The 19042-nt window shown below is 38.6% G+C and overlaps 11 protein-coding genes across 16 annotated transcripts in view; 4 read left to right on the top strand and 7 right to left on the bottom strand.

Moving 5' to 3' along the window:
• The window catches only part of LOC129794093 (GPI mannosyltransferase 3), a 1193052-nt gene that overhangs the window by 76975 nt on the left and 1097035 nt on the right, over positions 1-19042 (bottom strand). The window lies entirely within an intron of this gene.
• Positions 1-19042, bottom strand: part of LOC129794120 (cytoplasmic tRNA 2-thiolation protein 1) — a 1132104-nt gene that overhangs the window by 76975 nt on the left and 1036087 nt on the right. The gene's annotated exons all lie outside the window — the stretch shown is intronic.
• LOC129794129 (plasma membrane ascorbate-dependent reductase CYBRD1) overlaps positions 1-19042 on the bottom strand; it is a 1128201-nt gene that overhangs the window by 76975 nt on the left and 1032184 nt on the right. The gene's annotated exons all lie outside the window — the stretch shown is intronic.
• The window catches only part of LOC129794176 (cuticle protein 8-like), a 500748-nt gene that overhangs the window by 76975 nt on the left and 404731 nt on the right, over positions 1-19042 (bottom strand). The gene's annotated exons all lie outside the window — the stretch shown is intronic.
• LOC129794185 (E3 ubiquitin-protein ligase listerin) lies at positions 27-9219 on the bottom strand. The gene is given in 6 exon segments (XM_055834839.1): positions 27-1039; positions 1938-2549; positions 5242-6847; positions 6850-8326; positions 8387-8982; positions 9062-9219. Coding segments are annotated over 6 exon segments (4968 nt in total). The 5' UTR covers positions 9110-9219; the 3' UTR covers positions 27-410.
• LOC129794142 (uncharacterized) lies at positions 982-1973 on the top strand. The gene has a single exon (XM_055834778.1). The coding sequence runs from the start codon at positions 1120-1122 to the stop codon at positions 1894-1896; it is 777 nt and encodes a 258-aa protein (XP_055690753.1). The 5' UTR covers positions 982-1119; the 3' UTR covers positions 1897-1973.
• LOC129794147 (chymotrypsin-2-like) lies at positions 3747-4895 on the top strand. The gene has a single exon (XM_055834785.1). The coding sequence runs from the start codon at positions 4019-4021 to the stop codon at positions 4778-4780; it is 762 nt and encodes a 253-aa protein (XP_055690760.1). The 5' UTR covers positions 3747-4018; the 3' UTR covers positions 4781-4895.
• LOC129794114 (protein NASP homolog) lies at positions 9319-10660 on the bottom strand. Its single transcript, XM_055834743.1, has one exon. It carries the CDS (start codon positions 10658-10660, stop codon positions 9482-9484), a length of 1179 nt encoding a protein of 392 aa, XP_055690718.1. The 3' UTR covers positions 9319-9481.
• LOC129794184 (death-associated protein 1) lies at positions 10745-11650 on the top strand. Its single transcript, XM_055834838.1, has 3 exons — positions 10745-10861; positions 11207-11298; positions 11380-11650. Exons 1-3 carry the CDS (start codon positions 10816-10818, stop codon positions 11536-11538), a joined length of 297 nt encoding a protein of 98 aa, XP_055690813.1. The 5' UTR covers positions 10745-10815; the 3' UTR covers positions 11539-11650.
• LOC129794177 (mitochondrial import inner membrane translocase subunit Tim16-like) lies at positions 11536-12173 on the bottom strand. The gene is made up of 2 exons (XM_055834829.1): positions 11937-12173; positions 11536-11870 (listed from the first exon to the last, which is right to left on the bottom strand). Exons 1-2 carry the CDS (start codon positions 12109-12111, stop codon positions 11677-11679), a joined length of 369 nt encoding a protein of 122 aa, XP_055690804.1. The 5' UTR covers positions 12112-12173; the 3' UTR covers positions 11536-11676.
• Positions 12224-18243, top strand: LOC129794078 (receptor-type tyrosine-protein phosphatase kappa). Of its 2 annotated transcripts, none has more exons than XM_055834682.1 (12): positions 12224-12359; positions 12974-13049; positions 13143-13575; positions 14232-14366; positions 14441-14578; positions 14663-14829; positions 15058-15366; positions 15433-15509; positions 15620-15696; positions 16728-17179; positions 17245-17380; positions 17454-18243. In XM_055834682.1, exons 2-12 carry the CDS (start codon positions 12985-12987, stop codon positions 17562-17564), a joined length of 2100 nt encoding a protein of 699 aa, XP_055690657.1. In that variant the 5' UTR covers positions 12224-12359; positions 12974-12984; the 3' UTR covers positions 17565-18243. The 2 variants fall into 2 exon arrangements, with proteins under 2 accessions (XP_055690657.1, XP_055690658.1); XM_055834683.1 differs by having other exon boundaries at positions 12250-12439.

The raw sequence follows: 19042 nt of genomic DNA, 5'->3' as shown, positions 1-19042 counted from the left end.
TTAAAATATAAGAAAATAAAACTTCATTTTCTTTTAAGAATCCAGCATTTTATTTTAGGTATACTTTAGTTGTAAATTTCTTTTAAGACTATCCGAGACACTGCCACGCATAAAACTCAAAAAAAGAAGAAAACAAAATCAATCATAATTGTGCAAAAAGCTTAAAACCTTGTGGTGTTATCACATTACAAGTTCAAACACTTAAAATAAGAGCGAATGTTCAGCATAAAAATGCTTAAAGCTGCAGTGTGATAAGACCGTTACAAAGTTTTTCATCGTTCTAGGGTATAATTTTAAAGAAATCTTTCTTGCCAAGAGGGCTGACCGATTTGGCCCTTTGTAGAGAAGATCCCTTAAAGGATAAATGAAGGAAGAGTATACAGTGATATTCCTTATTAAAAGTTTCACATTTAGAAGATATTCCTGCAGATGGGACAGGTGGATTTGTTGCTTGTGCTGAACCACTTGTAGAGGCAGGGTCCGTGGAATTTTTTCCGACACGTCTTGCATGTTAGTTTGGGCAATTGACACGTATCCTGATGGATGACGCTGTAGCACACGTAGCACTCTTCAACACCCTCAAACTTCTTGTCCAAGTTCCTCTTCCACAGCGACAGGCCGTCATTTATTGTGCCATTCTGATGCGTGAGGAAGATTGTGAGTTGCATCACAACCACACGTGATTGCAACCTTCCACCGATTTGCTTATTACCGTCCACCTTCACAGGACCCAATGGGTAGTTTGGCGGTAGGGTAACAGTGAGCTCTAGACGAGCATCATCGATGGAATACGTTGCAATAACTTCACGTGTACTCGTGTGCACGCTTATGACCATATTCTCCTGCCGTCGTTCCTCCGTGAGCGCTCGCAGCTCCTCCTGACACAGCATTGGCGACACGTAGGCCGTTGTAACTTTGTCCACAAGGAGCTTCTGCCTCGGTGCTAAATCCTGCCACCATTTGCGTGCCAGCACAGGTAAGTAGCGCAATGTTTGGGCGTACACATGGCAAGCTAGACGTCCCACAGAGACCTGAGGATCTGTAGCAAAATAAAAAAATAGAAAAATCAGTCAAAATTCAAGTAGTCTGGAAGTTTTCTTTTCTCTCAACTCAATAAGGATGCATCCAAAATCATCGAGTGTACAAAATGAAGTGGCAGGCGGGATTCAAAAGCGTACCGTACGAAAAAGGAGTCTGGTTCAACCAATTTATGAACCAATGAACATTGAACTGTGCCAGGTGACAAAGACAATCACCATGAAGACACTCCCTCCACGTCTACCACCTACACCAGCTTGCAATCATTTCACGGGCATCGGTCTTCTGGCTCTTCGTGCAAATCTCACACCAGATGAACGCCTTGGTGCCCTTGCTGCACCAAAGAAACGCCCACCAGCACTCCCCATCCCCCCAAATACTCCCGTAACAACTATCGTAACACGCAATATCCCTCCAAGTTCGGTACGCATCAACAGCCTGGCAAAACCAATACCACGAAGAATCCGTCAAACATGGGAAATGCACGAGGATGTTCTGTCGTCTGGGCAAAAGAGGAATTTTCAACTTCTCCTCCAACCAGAAGCCTTCACAACAGTTGCCCAAGCGGAATACCTAATTCGTGAGCATCGTGCATACCAGGAGTATTTAGCAATGAAAGAAGCTCAAGAGAAGCGAAGAGTTCGCCTATCGCAAAAACGTGAAACAAAGAGGGTCACAGGGATGATTTTGGACGATCTCATTGAAGAGATTTATCTCATTGAGTCAATTTCGCAGAGGGTTGAAGATAAATTGCAGAAAGAATATCGAAATTTTGGTTTAACTGTAATTACAAATGATTCTTTACGATGGGATCTGACTTATAGCATTGCCAAAGATCTTATTGGATTTTTTACTTAAAAATAAATAAATGGCTAAATAGAATATTTGATAAAACTTACTCGCAATCTGCCTCCTGTCCAGAACACTGAACAACACCTCCCCACGGGAAACCTTCGATGTGTCCCAATTCTTGAGCACTTCCACCGGCATGAGGCGGAAGAGTGTGGGCAGGATGACATGCTCAAATTTACATTCAACAATCCATTGGGCGTAGAGTGAACGCAATTCCGATGGGGCACGTCGACAGATGTTCACAGCAAGATCCCACAGCAGGAGGTACGGGATGGCCGTATCGCGCGGGAATGCCGGCAATTCACTCAATTCACTCGGTTTGAATGTAAATTCCTGCACGTACTCCGCAATTGTGTCATTTTGGTGCTCAATGTACGGCCGGAAGTGCACCCAGAGAGCATGCCAGGTATTTTCACCCTTCTGCTGCTCCTGATCCGTACGCTTGCTGAGCACCTCAATGTCCGCCGCAATGAGGGACGGTGTGAATTTGTAGAGAATCGTCGATGCGGCCATTCGGACGGCATGATTCTCATGCGACAGCGACATGAGGCAGAAATCAATGAGATCCACCTTCTTCCCCAAAGTGATGTACTTCATATCCAAAACTTCCACGCATGGACTCACGCTGTCCAGCAGGTAGTTCTTCCACTTGTTGTCGCCTGGAATGAAATGGAAGAATAAAAAAAAATCTATGAGTTAGATTTTATTGATAAATGAGATCTTTTTGTGAAGAAAAATATTTCTTTTTTTAATTTAATTTAGAGAAAATAATTTGAAGGAGTTTATTCATTTTTAGACGATTATAAACTCTTCATAAATAGACTTAAAAATCTAGCCAGAGTGTTAAGAAGTCTTAAGTAAGAAATAAAGCAATATAAATCTCATTTAGAAGTGTTGCTACCTTTTCAAAACTGTTCAAGACACTATAATACCCCTTATTGTTCTTAATAATCTTTTCTTAATCTTTTAAGTATTGTAACTGTCTGTCTGGGATTTAGCTCTCTTCACCTGTGAGACTAAAAGACTAATAGCTTTCTGCTTGAGCTAGGTAACCTATCGTTGTTTTCAGATAACACAACAAGAAGAATTTTTTAAATAGATTTAATAATTTTAAAATTAGTCAAAATAATCCAAAAATATTCATCAAATTAAATGATTTTCATCAGGTTAAGAAAAATAAAATTACGAGAAATTTTCAAGAATTAAAAAAAATAAAAATTAAACGTTAGAAAAGAAATGTCAAACGTTAAAATTGTATAAATAAATCTAAAATGCTGTTATTTACATTAATAAGGATTCTATTAGGTTCTGTTTCCAATATTAATCTCTCAATCTTCATAAACTTTATTAGGAATTATTAAAATTTTAGGATTTGATTTAGATTTAATTTTAGACTTTAGAAGTCTATAAATGAAGGGTTAAAAGATCAATTAAATCTTTTAATGTTATCAAAAACTCTCTCAATGTCTCCGGGGTATTTCCCGTACTTGAGAACAACTTGATCATTAAGTGGAATTAAAAAGAAAATATCGTGTAAGAAGATATCGTACAGCATGAAAGGTTTTCCTCCAATAAAACATTACTTTAGCAGCTTTGTACTGAAATCACATTTTTCATCACGAAAAACCCGTGATATTGCGAAAATGTAACCCAATACAAAAGATAAGGAAGAAAAGAGAAGTTTCTTAGAACTCCAGACGATGCACCTCTTAAAGATAGCCCAAGAGTGGCCAACCAACGTCATACATTTGATTTTTTTCTTAATGAATGAAGAAAGCGTTCTTTGCTCCCGTGAATTTTTCCCTGCACTCTTCATCTTACAAATAGCAAAAGATTGTGCGAAGAAACCTCAATGGGGGTCGCAATTTCTTTGTTGGGTCATCTCCCTACTCCAGTAGCACAAATCCAATAGTATTAGGAAGTGATTACAAGTGGATTCTTTTATAGTTGTGTAAATAGGGAGGACTGATTAAATTCATTGCGCGGACATATCAGTTAGATCACATACTGCAGTGAAGAGGGCTTCTGTGAGCATATAAAAGCACAAGAACATTCTAGGAAGAGTCATCAGTTCTACATTGACAATCAAATAAATTGTGTGTAAAAGCAAAAGGAAACTTGTAGGAAAATGTTTCTTCAGAAAGTTGTTGGTTTTGTGGCTGTTGTCGCCCTTGTTGGAGCCTCAGTTGTCCCCTTTGACGTTGATCAGAGGATTGTGGGTGGAGAGACAGCTGAGGAAGGATCTGCACCGTATCAGGTTTCACTTCAGAACCGCTTTGGACACAGCTGCGGTGGTTCAATCATTGACGAAAGATGGGTCATTACTGCTGCTCACTGCATCAAGGGTGTCCAAACAAGTGCCTTGACTGTTGTAGCTGGAACAAATGATCTCACCAAGGAAGGAGTCAAATACTACCCTGAACAGTTCTTTATTCACAGCCGATACGATAAGCCAAGTTTTGCCAATGACGTAGGCCTTATTAAGCTCACAGAACGCGTTAAGTTTACTGATAAAATCAAGAAGATTGAGTATGACTACCGCATTGTTCCCGATGGAGCTGTTGTACGCCTCACTGGATGGGGACGTTTGTCAGCCGGTGGACCAATTCCCAATCTCCTCCAAACTATCAATCTACACTATGTGAATCACAATGATTGCCAATCCTACTTTGGTGCTGTTAATTCCGTTGACATTGGACACCTTTGCACGTTTGAGGGTAAAGGTCAGGGAGCCTGCAATGGAGACAGTGGCAGCCCACTTGTCTATGACAATCGCCTTGTTGCCTTGACTAATTGGGGTGTTCCCTGTGCCACTGGACTCCCTGATGCTCACTGCAGGATCTCATACTACCACGATTGGATCCGTACGACAATCAACAGCAACAAATAATTCAAACAGGATCGAGCATACGGCGATTTTACTTAAGAAGGATATTTTTTAATAATTTTTTTTAAAGCATGATTTTATGAAAAAATGAATAAAAAAATAATTTTGTAATTAATAATATTATGAATTTTACTTATAAATGTTCCCCTGTTTTGTTTAAAGCTTTAATTAGTCGAGAGGGTTAAAACACTCTTCCATCAAGTATTCAAATGTGCTGGGTTCGTATCCAATTAAAGGTTGATTTTTTTTTCTTTTCCCAGAACGGCTTAAATATTCAGGACATCACAAAGAAATAAATTAAATAGGTGGCCATCTCTTTTCCGTTTCTTTTAATTGGGCAAAGTGTTGTAATCGTAGCGCTCTAATGCGATAGTCGTGGGTTCGAATCTCACATAAAACATTTTCTTTTCACTCTCAACAATTTTTTTTCTTCTTAAAGTTTGAAAAGCAAAATCATTACTAACCTTTTGTATCCTGAACGATGGTCACATAGGCCCGCAAGAGAACATGATGAACATCCCGGGCGAAAACATCCTCCCATTCTTCAACAATCCTCGTGAGTGCCTCCGTTGAACTCTTTGTCTTCTGCAAAACCACAAATTTCTCCATTGCCATGAATAATTTGTAGACAGAAGCAATGAAGACAGCTACTTTTGCATCACTGTAGCTTCCAACACTCTTTGATGCACTCAACACCCACGAACTGAGGGCGATCCGGACAAAATCCCAGTGAGAATCTTCGAAATCACTTGAAAAGCACTCAAGGAGCTGCGCGAGGAAGTTTGCAAGTTCCGCCGTGAAGATTACACTTTCACACTCAAGCTCACTCACGTCAACATTGTACAGTGATGGAATATCCTTTGATTTGATCTTTGTTGCTGCATTGGTGAGGATTTTCAGAGAACTCCCAAGAATTCGGCGATCTTCCATGTCATTGAAGGTGCCACTGAAATTGTTGATGATGAGACAACGATTGGCTGTGGCGCAAATGAGGAGATTGCTGAAATTCTCAAAGAGATTGGGCACCACTGGGAGACACTTGGGTGGGATTTTTGGTGTTAGAGCTTGTGATGGAATATCCTTTGATTTGATCTTTGTTGCTGCATTGGTGAGGATTTTCAGAGAACTCCCAAGAATTCGGCGATCTTCCATGTCATTGAAGGTGCCACTGAAATTGTTGATGATGAGACAACGATTGGCTGTGGCGCAAATGAGGAGATTGCTGAAATTCTCAAAGAGATTGGGCACCACTGGGAGACACTTGGGTGGGATTTTTGGTGTTAGAGCTTGCACGATATTTATGTAATTTATTATTCCTTCGGTATCCGTACCAGCTGTGGAGGCATCTTCATACAGTAGAACTGAACCATTCTCCCCCTGATATGGGTCACAGTGTTGCAGTACTGTGAGACAATTTGCCCACACACCACCCTCCTCATTGGCGTATTTAAATAATTTCTCTTTAATTGTATTTCTCAAAGTTTCACCGATATTTTTCAGGAAGAGCTCAACAGTTGCTGCCAGTTGATGAATTTTCTCCTCAATCTCTTCATCGAGAACCTTTGCATGCTGCAAAAGGGTCTCAGCACATCCCAGGGCAAAAATTCCATCGAGAATTTGATAGTGAATCTCCTCGGAGGGATTCTTCAGGAGATTTGCTTCTAAATCACAGTAATCTTCCGTAAATTCCTCCTCTTCTGCCTCCTCATCGTCCACCATTGCACTCTTCTGTCGTTTTATATTGCAACAAAGTTTGAAGATCACACTCATCTTGAAGAGAGAAACTTGCAGGAAGTTCCTCAATGTGGAATCATGTGGAACATCCTGGAATTCTTTCCCTGATCCCAAATTCTTTGTGGTTAATTTTTGATTAAGTGCATCCAAATACAGGGAAAGGTGCTTTACAAAGGCTTGATTCCTTTTATATTCACCTACATTGGCATTCAGTAGGGAGTCCACAACCTTATCAATGAATTCCGCCTTCTCTTCGTCCTTTTGGAGACTCTCAGCTGAGCAGAGAATTAATTTTGACGTTACTTCTGCGAGATTTTCCATGCAATTCGTGGGCTTTTAGCCGCGGCAGCTGCCTGATCCACCAGATGCTTCTGAACTTTCTCCTGCGCAAGAATTTCCCCTATACCCGGTTCAGTGCAAAGTGGATGACTGAGAATACGAGTTATGATCCAATTGCAAACATTCCTTTGAGGACTCTCAATCAAGCTCTTGAGAATCTCCTTTCGTTTCTCCTCGGGGAAAAATCCGTAGAGCTTCAGAATTATATCAACAACTGCCTCCTGCCTCAATTTCCCATCACCCAGCATTGTCTCAAAGCTCCCAAGCAATTCCGACAAGTCCCCATGTTCCGTGAGCTTCTCATAGAGCTGCAAAGTCCCAAATTCACTGAAGAAATGATGGAGTTTTGGAATAAAGACAGAATTTCTCAGTTCAAAAGTCTTCTTCAGGTACAACGAACAAATCTTCAGGACTAAATCCTTGAGATCTTCTTCATAAACTGGCGCTACTTGAGGACTATCCGGATGTACGGAGGCTACATCCCCTTCAGCCATGAATTTAACTTTATTCCCTTTGGGAATACGATGTGTTATGGAGTATTTGAGACAATGACACAAATCCACATGAGCTTCCGTCTTGCTATCCAATTCCTTCCCTTCAACACTACTCTCAATCACCGGGAATATTCGCATCCAGAATTTCTTCTCCAATTCCTCATACTCACAATTTGCTGCTTTACTTTGATTCCAACTCGTGAGGATTGCAGAAGCTTTGGTGAAGACACATTTCCCACATTTAAAGCCCTCAGTCATGCACCAGGAGATCGTGCCCAAAATATGTTTATCCAGGAGTTTTTCCGCAAGATCTCTATTGAAATTCTTCAAGGGATCCTCCTTCAGTAGCTGAATAACAACATACTGCAAGCATTCAAAGTAGCAGGAGACAATAGCAGTCATTTCGGACTTGGATAGTGATCCGTAGCGACTTCTTAATCCCTCTGAGAGACTATCAAAGAAGTTTGTATAGAATTTCAGGAGTTTCTCTTCATTCCCTTGAATTTCTGCGTTAATTTTTGAAATGAAGGGCAGCATTTGGGGATAAACCACAGATGAGCCCACCTTGAGGATTTTCCACAATTTCGGCATGAGCATCTTCTCCCAATTGACGTGCTGACTCCACGTGGGAATGTTTACCTGCACCAGGAGTACGGCTGTCCACAAGTGAGGCAACACAATGGGATCACTTTCATCGATATTCTGGAAAACTGCATTCACCAGCTGTGGTGTCTGCTTCTCCAGTAGCCCATTGATCTTCTGGACAACTGCTGCAACGGCCTCGTACCACGCTGAACGAATATTTGGAGATTTGTGCTTGTGGAAGCTCCAGAATTTTTGATTTTCAATCAGCATTGTGTTCTTATTGGCCACCTCACTGAGGTTCTCCTCGGAGACAGTTTGTAAGTACATCGCATACCCCTGGAGGCAGCAAGCTACAGTCCTCTGGTACTTTGCCTCACATTCATCAGGCGTGTGGGATCTAAGGCAAAAAGTTTCAAATGAATTTTCATCAAAAGAAAAAAAATTAAATTAAATTTACTTTGAATTGCTGAGAGTAGTTGCGGTGTGAACGGTAAGAATCTTGGTAACGTAGTCCAGTATCTCGCCTTGGCAGAAGTTGAAGACTTCCTTGAGTTTATGCGGAGGGAAGGCTCGCTGAAAGGATGCCGTGGCGAGACTGGCAGCTGGTGCATACCCATCAAATTGACTTGTTATCCAAACAGGAGCCAACTGCCGCAAGTATGGGGCGATGAACTTCCCCGCCTTGCCCACAAGTGTCCCATGAGCCTGTTCAGCAGCCTCCCTGACTTTGTGCTCCACATCCGTGGCGAGATTAATGTACAGACGTGGCCAGAATGGAAGGATTGTCTTCACAAGATCCACATCGGATGCTGCCACAAGCTCTGAGAACTCCTGCAGGGCTTTTGTCTTTGTTATCGGATCCTTCTTGGCCATCTTTCGCAGAATCAACTGATAGTTGGCATCCACGTTGGCATCAATCTCATCACTGATAGCCTCACTCGTGACAAATCCCGGCACTACAGGGACGAATCCACAGTTCTCCACAGCCGTGAATCCCACAAATGGGGGCATGGCAGATCCCAGGAATTCCGCACTGCGACCACTGCTTGAGGGCTGGAAAGTCAAAAATCAACAATCCGTCAAATGCGTCATTCCCTCCCCAATTTCACAATATTGAATTAAAAGGACCCACCCTGACGTTATTCTTCGTCCTCTGGGCTTGCTTGGTTTTTCCACCCATTTTTGCACAATTTTCACTGCTGAGAAACTTTTTGGAAAGCCTGGAAATTGCGGAAAAACAGCACAAATAATCTTGTGAAATTTATTCTTTTTTTACAACCGAACTGTCAAATTTTTTTCCTGTCGCAACAGAAACTTTGAATTTATTTTAAATTTCAAGAAATCGTTTTTCCCTAAAAAGGGTTTCGCAAAATAAAAAAAATATCTTTAAGATTCCAAAAATTTATTAATTGAAAATTAAAAAAAAATTAAACAATTTTCTTTTCTTTCTGTATTTTGAAAAAATTATAAGAAAATGAAGGACTTTGAAGAATTTTACGTTACACAATATAAAAAAAAGAAATGAAATTTTAACAGACATTGCGCGAAAAAATCAGTCTAATTTGGGCATTTTGTTGGGGCTTGAACTACTTCCGGATGGGGATGAATCGGGTTTCTTGCGCTTAATGAGATGAGAAATGTTTGTAGGTTGCTGCGTGGGTGGTGTCTTACTGGGCAGTGTCTCAGGGGCTTCCTTCCCTGGCGCTGTGGGTGATCCACATGTTTTGCGAATATCATCCAAAACAGCCATCTTCGAGGCTTTAATCTCTTCAATTTTGCTGTAAATATCCTTCTTGCTATCCTCCAGCTCTGCAATGAGTTCTGTTACCTCATCCTCAGGTGCCCCCTTTTCCTTATTCTCCGCAATAACCTTATCCAAGCACTCACAGGCGCTGTTGAGGGCATCAATGGAATCATTGAAGGCATTCACCATCATGTGCGAGAGGCCCATTTTGTAGTAGAGCTCCGCAAGCTGACGCTGATTTGTATCCGGGAGTGTAATGAGGATATCCTTGGCTTTTGTGAAGTCCCTCACAGCCTCCTCGTAGTTGTTATTCTCAAAGGAAATTCCCGCCAATTCGGCATGGCATTCAGCCAATTGGGATTTCCCACTTTCTCCGCGATTTGTGAAAATATTCACAGCCAATTCCAAGATTTCCCAGGCTAGCTGAAGATTCGTAATGTCTTCCTCTGTGGATTCGGGATTTGTTGTCTGTTCACCCTCTTCCTCCTCCTCATCATCGTCATCATCATCCTCCTTCTTTTTGCTCTTTGACGCTTCGGCCTTTTCTGCTGGTTCAACCTTTGAGGACTCACCATCATCATCTTTTTCCTCTTTCTTTGCCTTTTCCCCTTCTTCTTCGTCACAGGACTCGGATTCTGATTCTTCTGAGCCTTCTCCCTCGGGGATGTCGATGAGTTTCACCTCATTCTGCGCCAGTGCAATCAACGCCTTCGCGTAGAGCAAGTACGGAGCACCAAGTTCATCTCCCAGGGTTCCGTAGACGTCAGAATAGAGGGTGCACACCTGGCTGAGGTCTTCCACGGCGAGATCATAGTCCTTGACGTAGTAACTCCGGGTGCCGCTGCTGAATAGTTCCTTGGCCCGGTCTATTTCTTCCTGGGACTGCTCGCGACTCGATGATGCCATTATCCCGCCGATTTTCCACAAATTTGGAGAAAATTCACAAAATACCCCAAAATCCACTAAAATCGCCTCCTCAATCAGCATGCTACTGCAAAATGCTTACAGCATGTGCTGATTCGCACGACGATCAGTTTGACATATTTTTTTGTTGCGAACGATCACGGAGAACAAAAAAAAGTATTTTTGTGAATATTTTTCGCCAAGTGTGCAATTTTTTAATCAAATAAGCAGGAAAAACGATGGCTGATGAGGAAAATCAGAAGGTGGCAGGCCATAAACCTGCAGGTAATTATGTGTGTGAAGTGGAAAATTATGTTTTTCTCTTCAGTTAAGTGGTGGAAGGGGACACGTTGCAGATCCAGTTATCACCACATTTAGTACTGTTTTCCTTATCAAGGAGTTCTCTGTGATAGGATGATAAGCAAATTATTGGGCAACCAACTAGAAAAAAAAAACTAATGGCGCATATGCAATGCAGGCAGGGAATACCACAATGTAGCTACTGCCGGAAGAGCCCGGAAAATGAAAGTGTTCTCTGACCTTGGGGGTTTTATTGCTGCGTGAAGAATCCACACCTTATTGCGAATTTTTTAATGCCCATTCTCTCTTCTTTTCACTTTTTTTTTGTAGTGAAAGTTGGTGGGATGAGGGTGGTTCAGCACAAGAACCCCACTGGAGAGAAGACTTCCGGTGATAGTCCAGAAGACACCACTGGATTGGCTGTAAGTCATCCGCGCGCTTTTCTTCCAAATCTAAAAAGTCTTACAAGAACAGACCTAATCTTTTGTTTTCTCCCCATGCAGCCTGCTCCAACAATTCCCAACTCACAAATTGTCAGTGGGGCTCACACAAGAGGACATTCCGAATTCAGTCCAGAAGCAGCTCAGGTGGCGCATTCGCCAAAACCCCCAAATCCGGTGTCGATTAAGCCCCAGATGAATATACAGCAACCCCGGAAGTAGATGCAAACCAGTGCTCGGATCTTTTTTTTTCCATTTTTTCTTTTACATGCATTTTACTTGGATTTTGTTACGGGAAAAAAATAACAATAAATTACCCAGCTATTTGAAATTATTAATTTGCCTTTGGAAACAACTAAATCATTTTTTGGGATCCATCTGATTCATTTCCTGCTCTATCCTCTCACGGGCACGAAAGACTTTCGATTGAATGTAGAAGGATCCCCCTCGGGCTTTATCATTCACCTCAAAGAGATGTTTATACCTCTTCTCCAGCAATTCCTTTTCTAATTTTTCTAAATTCAGGATATTCTGAGCCTCATCCAGGGTCATTCCTATTAGAAGCAAGAAATCACTGTCAGGGATTTTGGGCAGAGGATTTTTTAGCCGCAATAACTTACCTGCCCGGAGGTTTCTTGCTTCAGAACTCTGACCACCCTTTGATGCACCACCACTTGAAGCCTGTCGCGCCGCAGCTTGCCGTGAAAAGTCAATCTCTTGCTTTAGGGCTCTCGAGAAGGCTTTTCCGATTGTTTGAACACCCAAAACAATGATCTGCGCCAGGTACTTTGCCATTATTGTTATGAAATAATAAATCTCCTCGAATTTCTCGAACACATTTTTCGCCTGTCAGAAAGCTGTCAGAATTTCGTCGACTGAATCGCTGCACTCCATATCTCCACATATGCGTTATTGGGTGATGTAGTGTTTGAGAAGATTTTTGTGTTTTTCGTGGAAAATGTAAATTAATGCCTTAAAAAAGTGAATTTAACAAGAATAAAATGCTTTTTACACACCTTGAGTAGAGTTTCCATCTCATCAAGGTGAGATTTAGTGGAAAAATTGCAAATTAGTTGTGTTTTGTGAGTGAAAAAGGCGAAAAATGATACCATATTGTTTGGGGGTAAAAAGCTACGCAATTCCTCCCTCTCTTTGCAGGAGAAAAACTCAATTTTCTTCATTATTCTTGGTGGATTTTCCTCTTTTGCACTATATTCTATTACCAGAAATCAATAGGAAGGATTTTCATTGGGAAATAGGGCAGAAATCCATAGAAAAATGGGAGAAAATAGGAGAGAATTTTGATGCTTTGCAAATTGATGGGGGAATGTGAAAAATTTCCATGCATTTTCTTCCTGAGGAAAATGCCATTGCGCAAGTTATTATCTCCTGTTTTCACTTCTCTAACAAATCTCGAGACAATCGTCTCTAGTTGTTTTTTCCTTCTTGTTTTTTTGTGCGCTTCCTCCCCCCTCAACAAATCCATTGGCACAATAAGAGAATCAAGCAAGAGAATAGAATACAATCTATTTTTGAAACATGATTGTGTGCCTGGCAGTTTATAAGAAAAAAAAATCAATTAACTCGCTTTTCCTTGAAATTCAATGGATTCTCCCCATTTGGTTCAATATTTCTTCAAATAATCCCGTGCTTTCAGTTGAGCTCACCATGTCCCACGCAGCGGCCAGCGGAATGTCTCAGGGGAGTTCGGACAAGAAGAAATACCGATCGAGGTGAGAAAAATGCCTTTTCCGCTTTTCCTTGAAAACTGTGTCAACGACCAAGATGTTCTTGAAATTCCCTTTTTGCCTCTTCTTCTCGCGCAGATCAACATCTCGCTTTGTGGATTTGGATAAACAGAGGAAGGTGAAATGTATGGGAGGTACACCGAGTTTGTCCTCAATTCCCAACACCATAAAGTTGAGTATGCTCAACAGTGGGCTCCTCTCATTTGATCGTGTTAAACTTGAAGCCCGGGATGCAAATAATTCGCTATCGCAGACAATCCCAGACCGGCAGGTGCCGCTGAAATTCTTCCTCAAGCTCTGTGAGCAGCGCAAAAAGTTCCCAGTTCTGTTCAAATTGGAATTCCAGACGGCAATTAAGGTGGAAAATAATTCCATACGGCATGCCACGAGGAAGAATAATGTTGAGAAGAATCAGAATCAAAAATGCGTTCCCTACGACTACAATCGTGTTGTGCTGAAGAAGATTGAGGGAATACCAGATTCGGATTACATTAATGCTTCATACGTGGATGTAAGTACTTACTAATATTCATTAATTAAATTGCCAAAGATTTATTTTATTGATTAGAAAAAAAGAAAACTAAAATTTCAATTTTGCCGTTGAATTTCATCAAAATTCTTAAAGTTCTCAACATTTCGATAAAAACGTGAAAAAATTCAGATTTTAGAGAGAAAATTGAGGAGAAGATTAAGAAAAAATAAATATTATGAACATTTTTATCATCTTCCCGTTGAATTTCCTTGGGAGAATATTTCACAACATTCACGAGAAAATGCTCAAAATTTATTTATAAATATTTACATTACTACAACAAGAGCTTTGTTGAATTTTTGCAAACTCTCCTTTATAGCTGGTTTTTCCTGGAAAATTGTTCATCTTTTAGTTTCTTTTTTATAAACAGATTTTTTCTTCTTTAAACAAATTATCCGGGAAATGGGATTATTGACTCATTTTGTACTTTTAGTTAATTTCCTGAATAATATTTTATTAATCTTTTCCTGGGTATTTTTATTACATTTCAAAGTGTTCTTATTGAATGCAATAAAATCTAAAAATAATTTCTTCATGTTCATGAATAAAATCAGAAGGGATATATTTATGATGAATCAAAGATTAATCTTTTCAATAAAGGTCACGAGAATGGGATTTTAATGATTTGTTTTTAGAGCCTCCTAAAGCCAAACGCCTACATTGTGACGCAAGGGCCAACAGAAGAGACGGTGGTTGATTTTTGGAGAATGATTTGGAGTGAAAATGTCAGCGCAATCATCATGTTGACGAAAACCTTTGACTTTACCAAGGTTTGCTATATCAATGCCTATTTATAAAATTCTTCCTCATAAAGATTTTTCTTGTTTCACACCAAATAAAATAGGTAATGTGCGTCCAGTACTGGCCAGCATCAAAGGAGAAAGATGAATTCTATGGTGACATCAATATTGCAATTGTGAAAGAGGAGCAATTGGCAAACTTTCAAATTCGCACATTTCGTATTTACAACAAAAGCGAGGGGGTGAGTTTGAGGAAATAAACAAATTTTCATTTTATTGAAGCGTGTTTTCAATGTAAAATGCATTTTTTTTTCATATATTTTTAGGATTCATCAACATCACGAGATATCCTGCAATTTCACTTTACCGAATGGCATTCACATTCTTGTCCATTTTCAAATGCCGTCTTGGAATTTCGACGGCGTGTCCGTGCAGTTGTGGGAAATATAATCACGGCCAATAGCGTCATCGGTCCAATGCTCGTTCACTGCAAGTGAGTGCACAACATCATTTTCACTTTTTCTCCCATTTATCATTTCACTTGATTTCTTATGGGTGTGTGCAGAGGAGCTCTTGAAGATCTCGTTTAGTTTGCAATTTATTATACCATTTGAAAGTGAAATGTTTAGCATTTCTCACAAATTGTTTGTGATTTCATTACCAATTTTACTTAACTTTCGTAGCTAAACGTTCTTTTTTTGCTCAAATTTTTAATCATCAGCGATGGTGGTGGTCGGTCAGGTGTCTACCTGGCTGTTGATGCAAACATGGAGCTGGCAGAGGAGGAGGAATGTTTCCATGTTTTTGGTTATTTGAAGAAACTCCGTCAATCACGAAAGGGCCTGATTGAGAATGTGGATCAGTACAAATTTGTCTATGACACCCTCGAGGAGTACCTCTGCTGTGGGAATTCCTGGTTCCCGGTGTCAAAGCTCTCGGAGAAGCTAAAGGAGAAAAGCATTAAGAATCCCGTAACAAAAATTAATGAATATCAAGCTGAATATGATCAAATTTGCAAACAAACTCCAAGGTAAAACCCCTTTTTGGATCTTTTTTTCTCCTTGAAAATTTTACAAAATTTTCATTGTTTTTTTAGATTTTCAATAGGCGATTGCGCTGGAGGACATCGAGCTGACAATAGAGATAAGAATCGCGATGTTCTCTGTGTTCCTCGTAAGTTAATTTCCCTTTTTTTTAATTAGTTTTCGTTTTACTTTATTCCATCACAGAGTTTAATTCTCACAAAGGAGGACGATGCAAATTAATCATTTTGTCTCTTGTAGCCGATAATTACCGGCCGTATTTGACATCCTTTCAGGGAAATGCTTTTACGGACTATATAAATGCAGTGTTTGTGGATGTAAGAAATTGTCAATTCCCCCCAAAAGTTTAATTGATGTTTTTTATGCTCCACATTTTATCTCTCCTCCTCAATATTATGATTTGAGGATGAAATTAATTTTCTCTTGAAGTTTTTTATTGTGCTTCCACCAAAAAATATTATTTACGTACTATTTGTTGTGTAAAAAAAAACTCCCCGCAGTGTGTTTATATACCTTTTTTAAATTTGCTAAATCACGTAATTTTCATGCAAAATTTGATGCTTTTTCAAATAATATTTGGCGCTTTATGATGCTTTAATAACATTGCGATATTATCAGTTGAAGAAATCATTTTTGGGTTAAAATATGGATAGAAAAGGACTTAAAAACAAATGAAAATTAAACGTTAACTAATTAAATTATGTTTTAAAAGATTTCAACGTACAAAACTAATTTGTGGATAGAATTTTCACAATTTTCTTTTGTATATTAGAGTAGATCACAAGCACCAAATTCACTGACTAGACTATCGTAATACGAACGTATTGAAGTAATTCTGATCATAAAAATCGATAGGTACTCAAATTAATTATTTTACTTTATTTTGAGGAACATTTAAATGCAATTTCTCTGAAATTTATAGAATAAGCAGAAATTCCATCAAATTAGAATTATTTGTTCATTCTGTTCTTCTCTTTATTTCCTTAACTAATAAAGTATGAGCTCAAGACAAGGATTAAAATTAAAACGTCCTGAAAAGTCGACTCTAAAAGAATTTATAGGTAGTTAAAACATTTCCCCTAAATCTGATTTTATCCAAGAAATAACAAACAAATAAGAATACAAAATTAAACAAAATTAATTCTTAGCAAATTCCATTGAGTGTGTAGATAATATTTTTGTATTTTTATTTCACAAAAAGCTAGCTCTGCCAACTACCGCTGCAGTTTGTTGTTCCTGTATGAAGAGATCCTTTTATCGTTTTCTCCTTTGAGTGTTGATTGATCAATTTGTAATTTAAATTAAGCAAAAAAAAAAAATAAACAGATTTTCCTTCTCTCTTTTGTAGGGCTATACAAAACCACGGGAATACATTGTAACTGAATGGCCTGTTGCAAAGACTTTGGGGGAATTTTGGTCCCTTGTCTACGATCAGGAATGTGCTGCAGTGGTTGTTACGTGTAGTCCACCGCCAGCATCGCAGCAATACCCCGCATTTTGGCCAGAGAAGAAGAAGCAATCCATCAAGTATGGTCCGGTATTTACCATCACGTGCAAAGCCAGTAAGCACTTTAATAACATCAAAACGTGGGAGTATGTGATCAACAAGAAGATTGTCTCACTCACGGAACTCATGGCGGGTGTGAAGGCGCCTGCAAAGACGTGCAAACTCTTCCAGCTCACGTGCTGGCCAATGGGACACAAAGTGCCAACATCGACCAACTCCCTTGTGGAGCTAATGAATATGGTGGAACAGTGGAGGGCTAAAATGGACTATGGGCCTGTTTGCATTGTTTCGCCGTGAGTTTTTCAATCTTATTTTATTTATTTATTTTGATTTAATAATTAAAATTGTTTTTTTTTAGGGACGGAAGAAGCCGAGCCGGCGTTTATTGTGCTGCAAATGCTTGCATTGAACAAGTAATTCAACATGGAGAAGTTGATATTTTTCAAGCAGTTAAAACAGTCCGAAGAAATCGTCCACAACTCGTTGAGAATATTGTAAGTTTCTCCTCCTAAATTTTCTCTAACATAAAATGAAATTAAAATTCTCTAAATTCTCTAAATAAAATAGACGGAATACAAATACGGCTATGATCTGGTGCTTCACTATGTGCTCCACTATTTGGAAAAAGATCTAAAGGAAAAGGAGAAGGAGAAGGAAAAGAATACAGGACAAAACTGAGAAGCCTCTAATTACATTAAAAAAAAAAGAAAAATTTGTATTTCATGTTGAGTAAATATTTATTGTTTATATTTTCTAAATTATTTTCTAGTGAATATTGTAAAAAAATATACTTATATATTGAGGGAATTGTGAAAAATTTCTATTCATGTTGCAAAATAATTGTCGTCCATATAAAAAAAATGATGTTTGTTGTATACCAAATTTTATTGGAAGAGAGAACCTATGTTTGATATAAGAAGATATTATATATACTTATATAGATGAATATTTACATTAGAAAATTATGAATGGGAAAAAATAATTTGTGGAATCAATAATTGGACATTTTTCTTGGAAAATTGAGTTTTTTTTTTAATTTTGGAAATAAGAAATTAACGTAATTTTCATAAATTTATTCTTTAAATTCTTTTTTTTTTCTTTCTAACACCTTTTGAATAAAATTAAAGGGACCTTTTTTTCTTAAGCTTTTACTAATATTTTCTCAATTTTTCTTTTCACAAAATGTCTCTTAACTGATTCCAAAGCCAAAACTAAAAGTAATGTTTTAAAAAAAATGTGGAAAAGACGGGTAGAAGTTATATTTACCTTTTAGAATGAGGAAGAATAAAATTTAGACCTCTACCGCAGAAAAGCCCAAAGAGCCCAAAAGCACAAAATAAATGTTAACGAAATTTAATTACGTTGTGTTTCATTTGAAGTTGATTTTTTATTTTTTAAAGAAATTTTGGAAATTTTTGATGAAAAAAAAATTTTTTAATTATTTTTTTAAAGTTTGTTTGAAGAGTTCTTCGACCATGACTCTGCTGTGAATTTTTAACGTCTCTCATTTTATTTTTTAAAGGAAAAAACCTTAAAAATTGTGAAAAATTAAAGGAAATCAAAATAAAAACAATCTTGTAAACAAAAAAGCAAGAGCGAGACAGAAGATATATTTTGCACGTGCTAGAGCGATGTGAGATGGTTGATTTCTCATCTCTCTCCCACACAAACAAAGTTGGATCTTGCATCTCTTTTTCTCGGGGAAATGAAGACATTAATTTTTGAAAGAAAGACCGCTAAAAAAATTTTGAAACATCGTCGATTGATTGCTTCAGTGTCGTATGAGTAAATAAGACATTTTCTGAGCCTAATTTTACAGTAAAGTCCCGCTTTAGGGCCGAAATTTAATGCAATGATTGGAATCTTCGAGAAAAATTGCATAAGTCAGACCAGTCAGACAATGTAATTTTTGCTCCGCAGTATGATCGCTTTTTCAGAACTTTTTTATTCTTTTTTTATCGATATATTTCTTCTGCATATAACTAACCTTTTTTTTTTAAAGAATTCTCGCAATTTATCCAAAAATATTGATCTAAAAATGAAATAAATGGGACCGGGGAATAATAGATAAAGACAGACAACTAAGAAGAACTTCTAGAAAGAAAAGGTTCCAATAAGAATACAGTCATCCTCACATAATCATCTTTCGGTTAAAC

This window comes from Lutzomyia longipalpis, chromosome 3 (assembly GCF_024334085.1).
Source record: "Lutzomyia longipalpis isolate SR_M1_2022 chromosome 3, ASM2433408v1".
Taxonomy (NCBI): domain Eukaryota; kingdom Metazoa; phylum Arthropoda; class Insecta; order Diptera; family Psychodidae; genus Lutzomyia; species Lutzomyia longipalpis.
Note: the sequence above shows the minus strand (reverse complement) of the source record. Positions and strands in the feature narration are given on the sequence as shown.

What these genes read in the sequence shown, in the direction of transcription:
- LOC129794142 (XM_055834778.1), top strand. Translation starts at nt 1,120, where the DNA reads ATGCATCCAAAATCATCGAGTGTACAAAATGAAGTGGCAGGCGGGATT.
- LOC129794147 (XM_055834785.1), top strand. Translation starts at nt 4,019, where the DNA reads ATGTTTCTTCAGAAAGTTGTTGGTTTTGTGGCTGTTGTCGCCCTTGTT.
- LOC129794114 (XM_055834743.1), bottom strand. Translation starts at nt 10,660, where the DNA reads ATGCTGATTGAGGAGGCGATTTTAGTGGATTTTGGGGTATTTTGTGAA.
- LOC129794184 (XM_055834838.1), top strand. Translation starts at nt 10,816, where the DNA reads ATGGCTGATGAGGAAAATCAGAAGGTGGCAGGCCATAAACCTGCAG. An exon ending in GGCAGGCCATAAACCTGCAG is followed by an intron (nt 10,862 to 11,206) that starts GTAATTATGTGT and finishes TTTTTTTTGTAG; the next exon opens with TGAAAGTTGGTGGGATGAGG. An exon ending in AAGACACCACTGGATTGGCT is followed by an intron (nt 11,299 to 11,379) that starts GTAAGTCATCCG and finishes CTCCCCATGCAG; the next exon opens with CCTGCTCCAACAATTCCCAA.
- LOC129794177 (XM_055834829.1), bottom strand. Translation starts at nt 12,111, where the DNA reads ATGGCAAAGTACCTGGCGCAGATCATTGTTTTGGGTGTTCAAACAATC. An exon ending in AGCAAGAAACCTCCGGGCAG is followed by an intron (nt 11,871 to 11,936) that starts GTAAGTTATTGC and finishes TGCTTCTAATAG; the next exon opens with GAATGACCCTGGATGAGGCT.
- LOC129794078 (XM_055834682.1), top strand. Translation starts at nt 12,985, where the DNA reads ATGTCCCACGCAGCGGCCAGCGGAATGTCTCAGGGGAGTTCGGACAAG. An exon ending in TTTACAACAAAAGCGAGGGG is followed by an intron (nt 14,579 to 14,662) that starts GTGAGTTTGAGG and finishes ATATATTTTTAG; the next exon opens with GATTCATCAACATCACGAGA. An exon ending in ATTTGCAAACAAACTCCAAG is followed by an intron (nt 15,367 to 15,432) that starts GTAAAACCCCTT and finishes TTGTTTTTTTAG; the next exon opens with ATTTTCAATAGGCGATTGCG.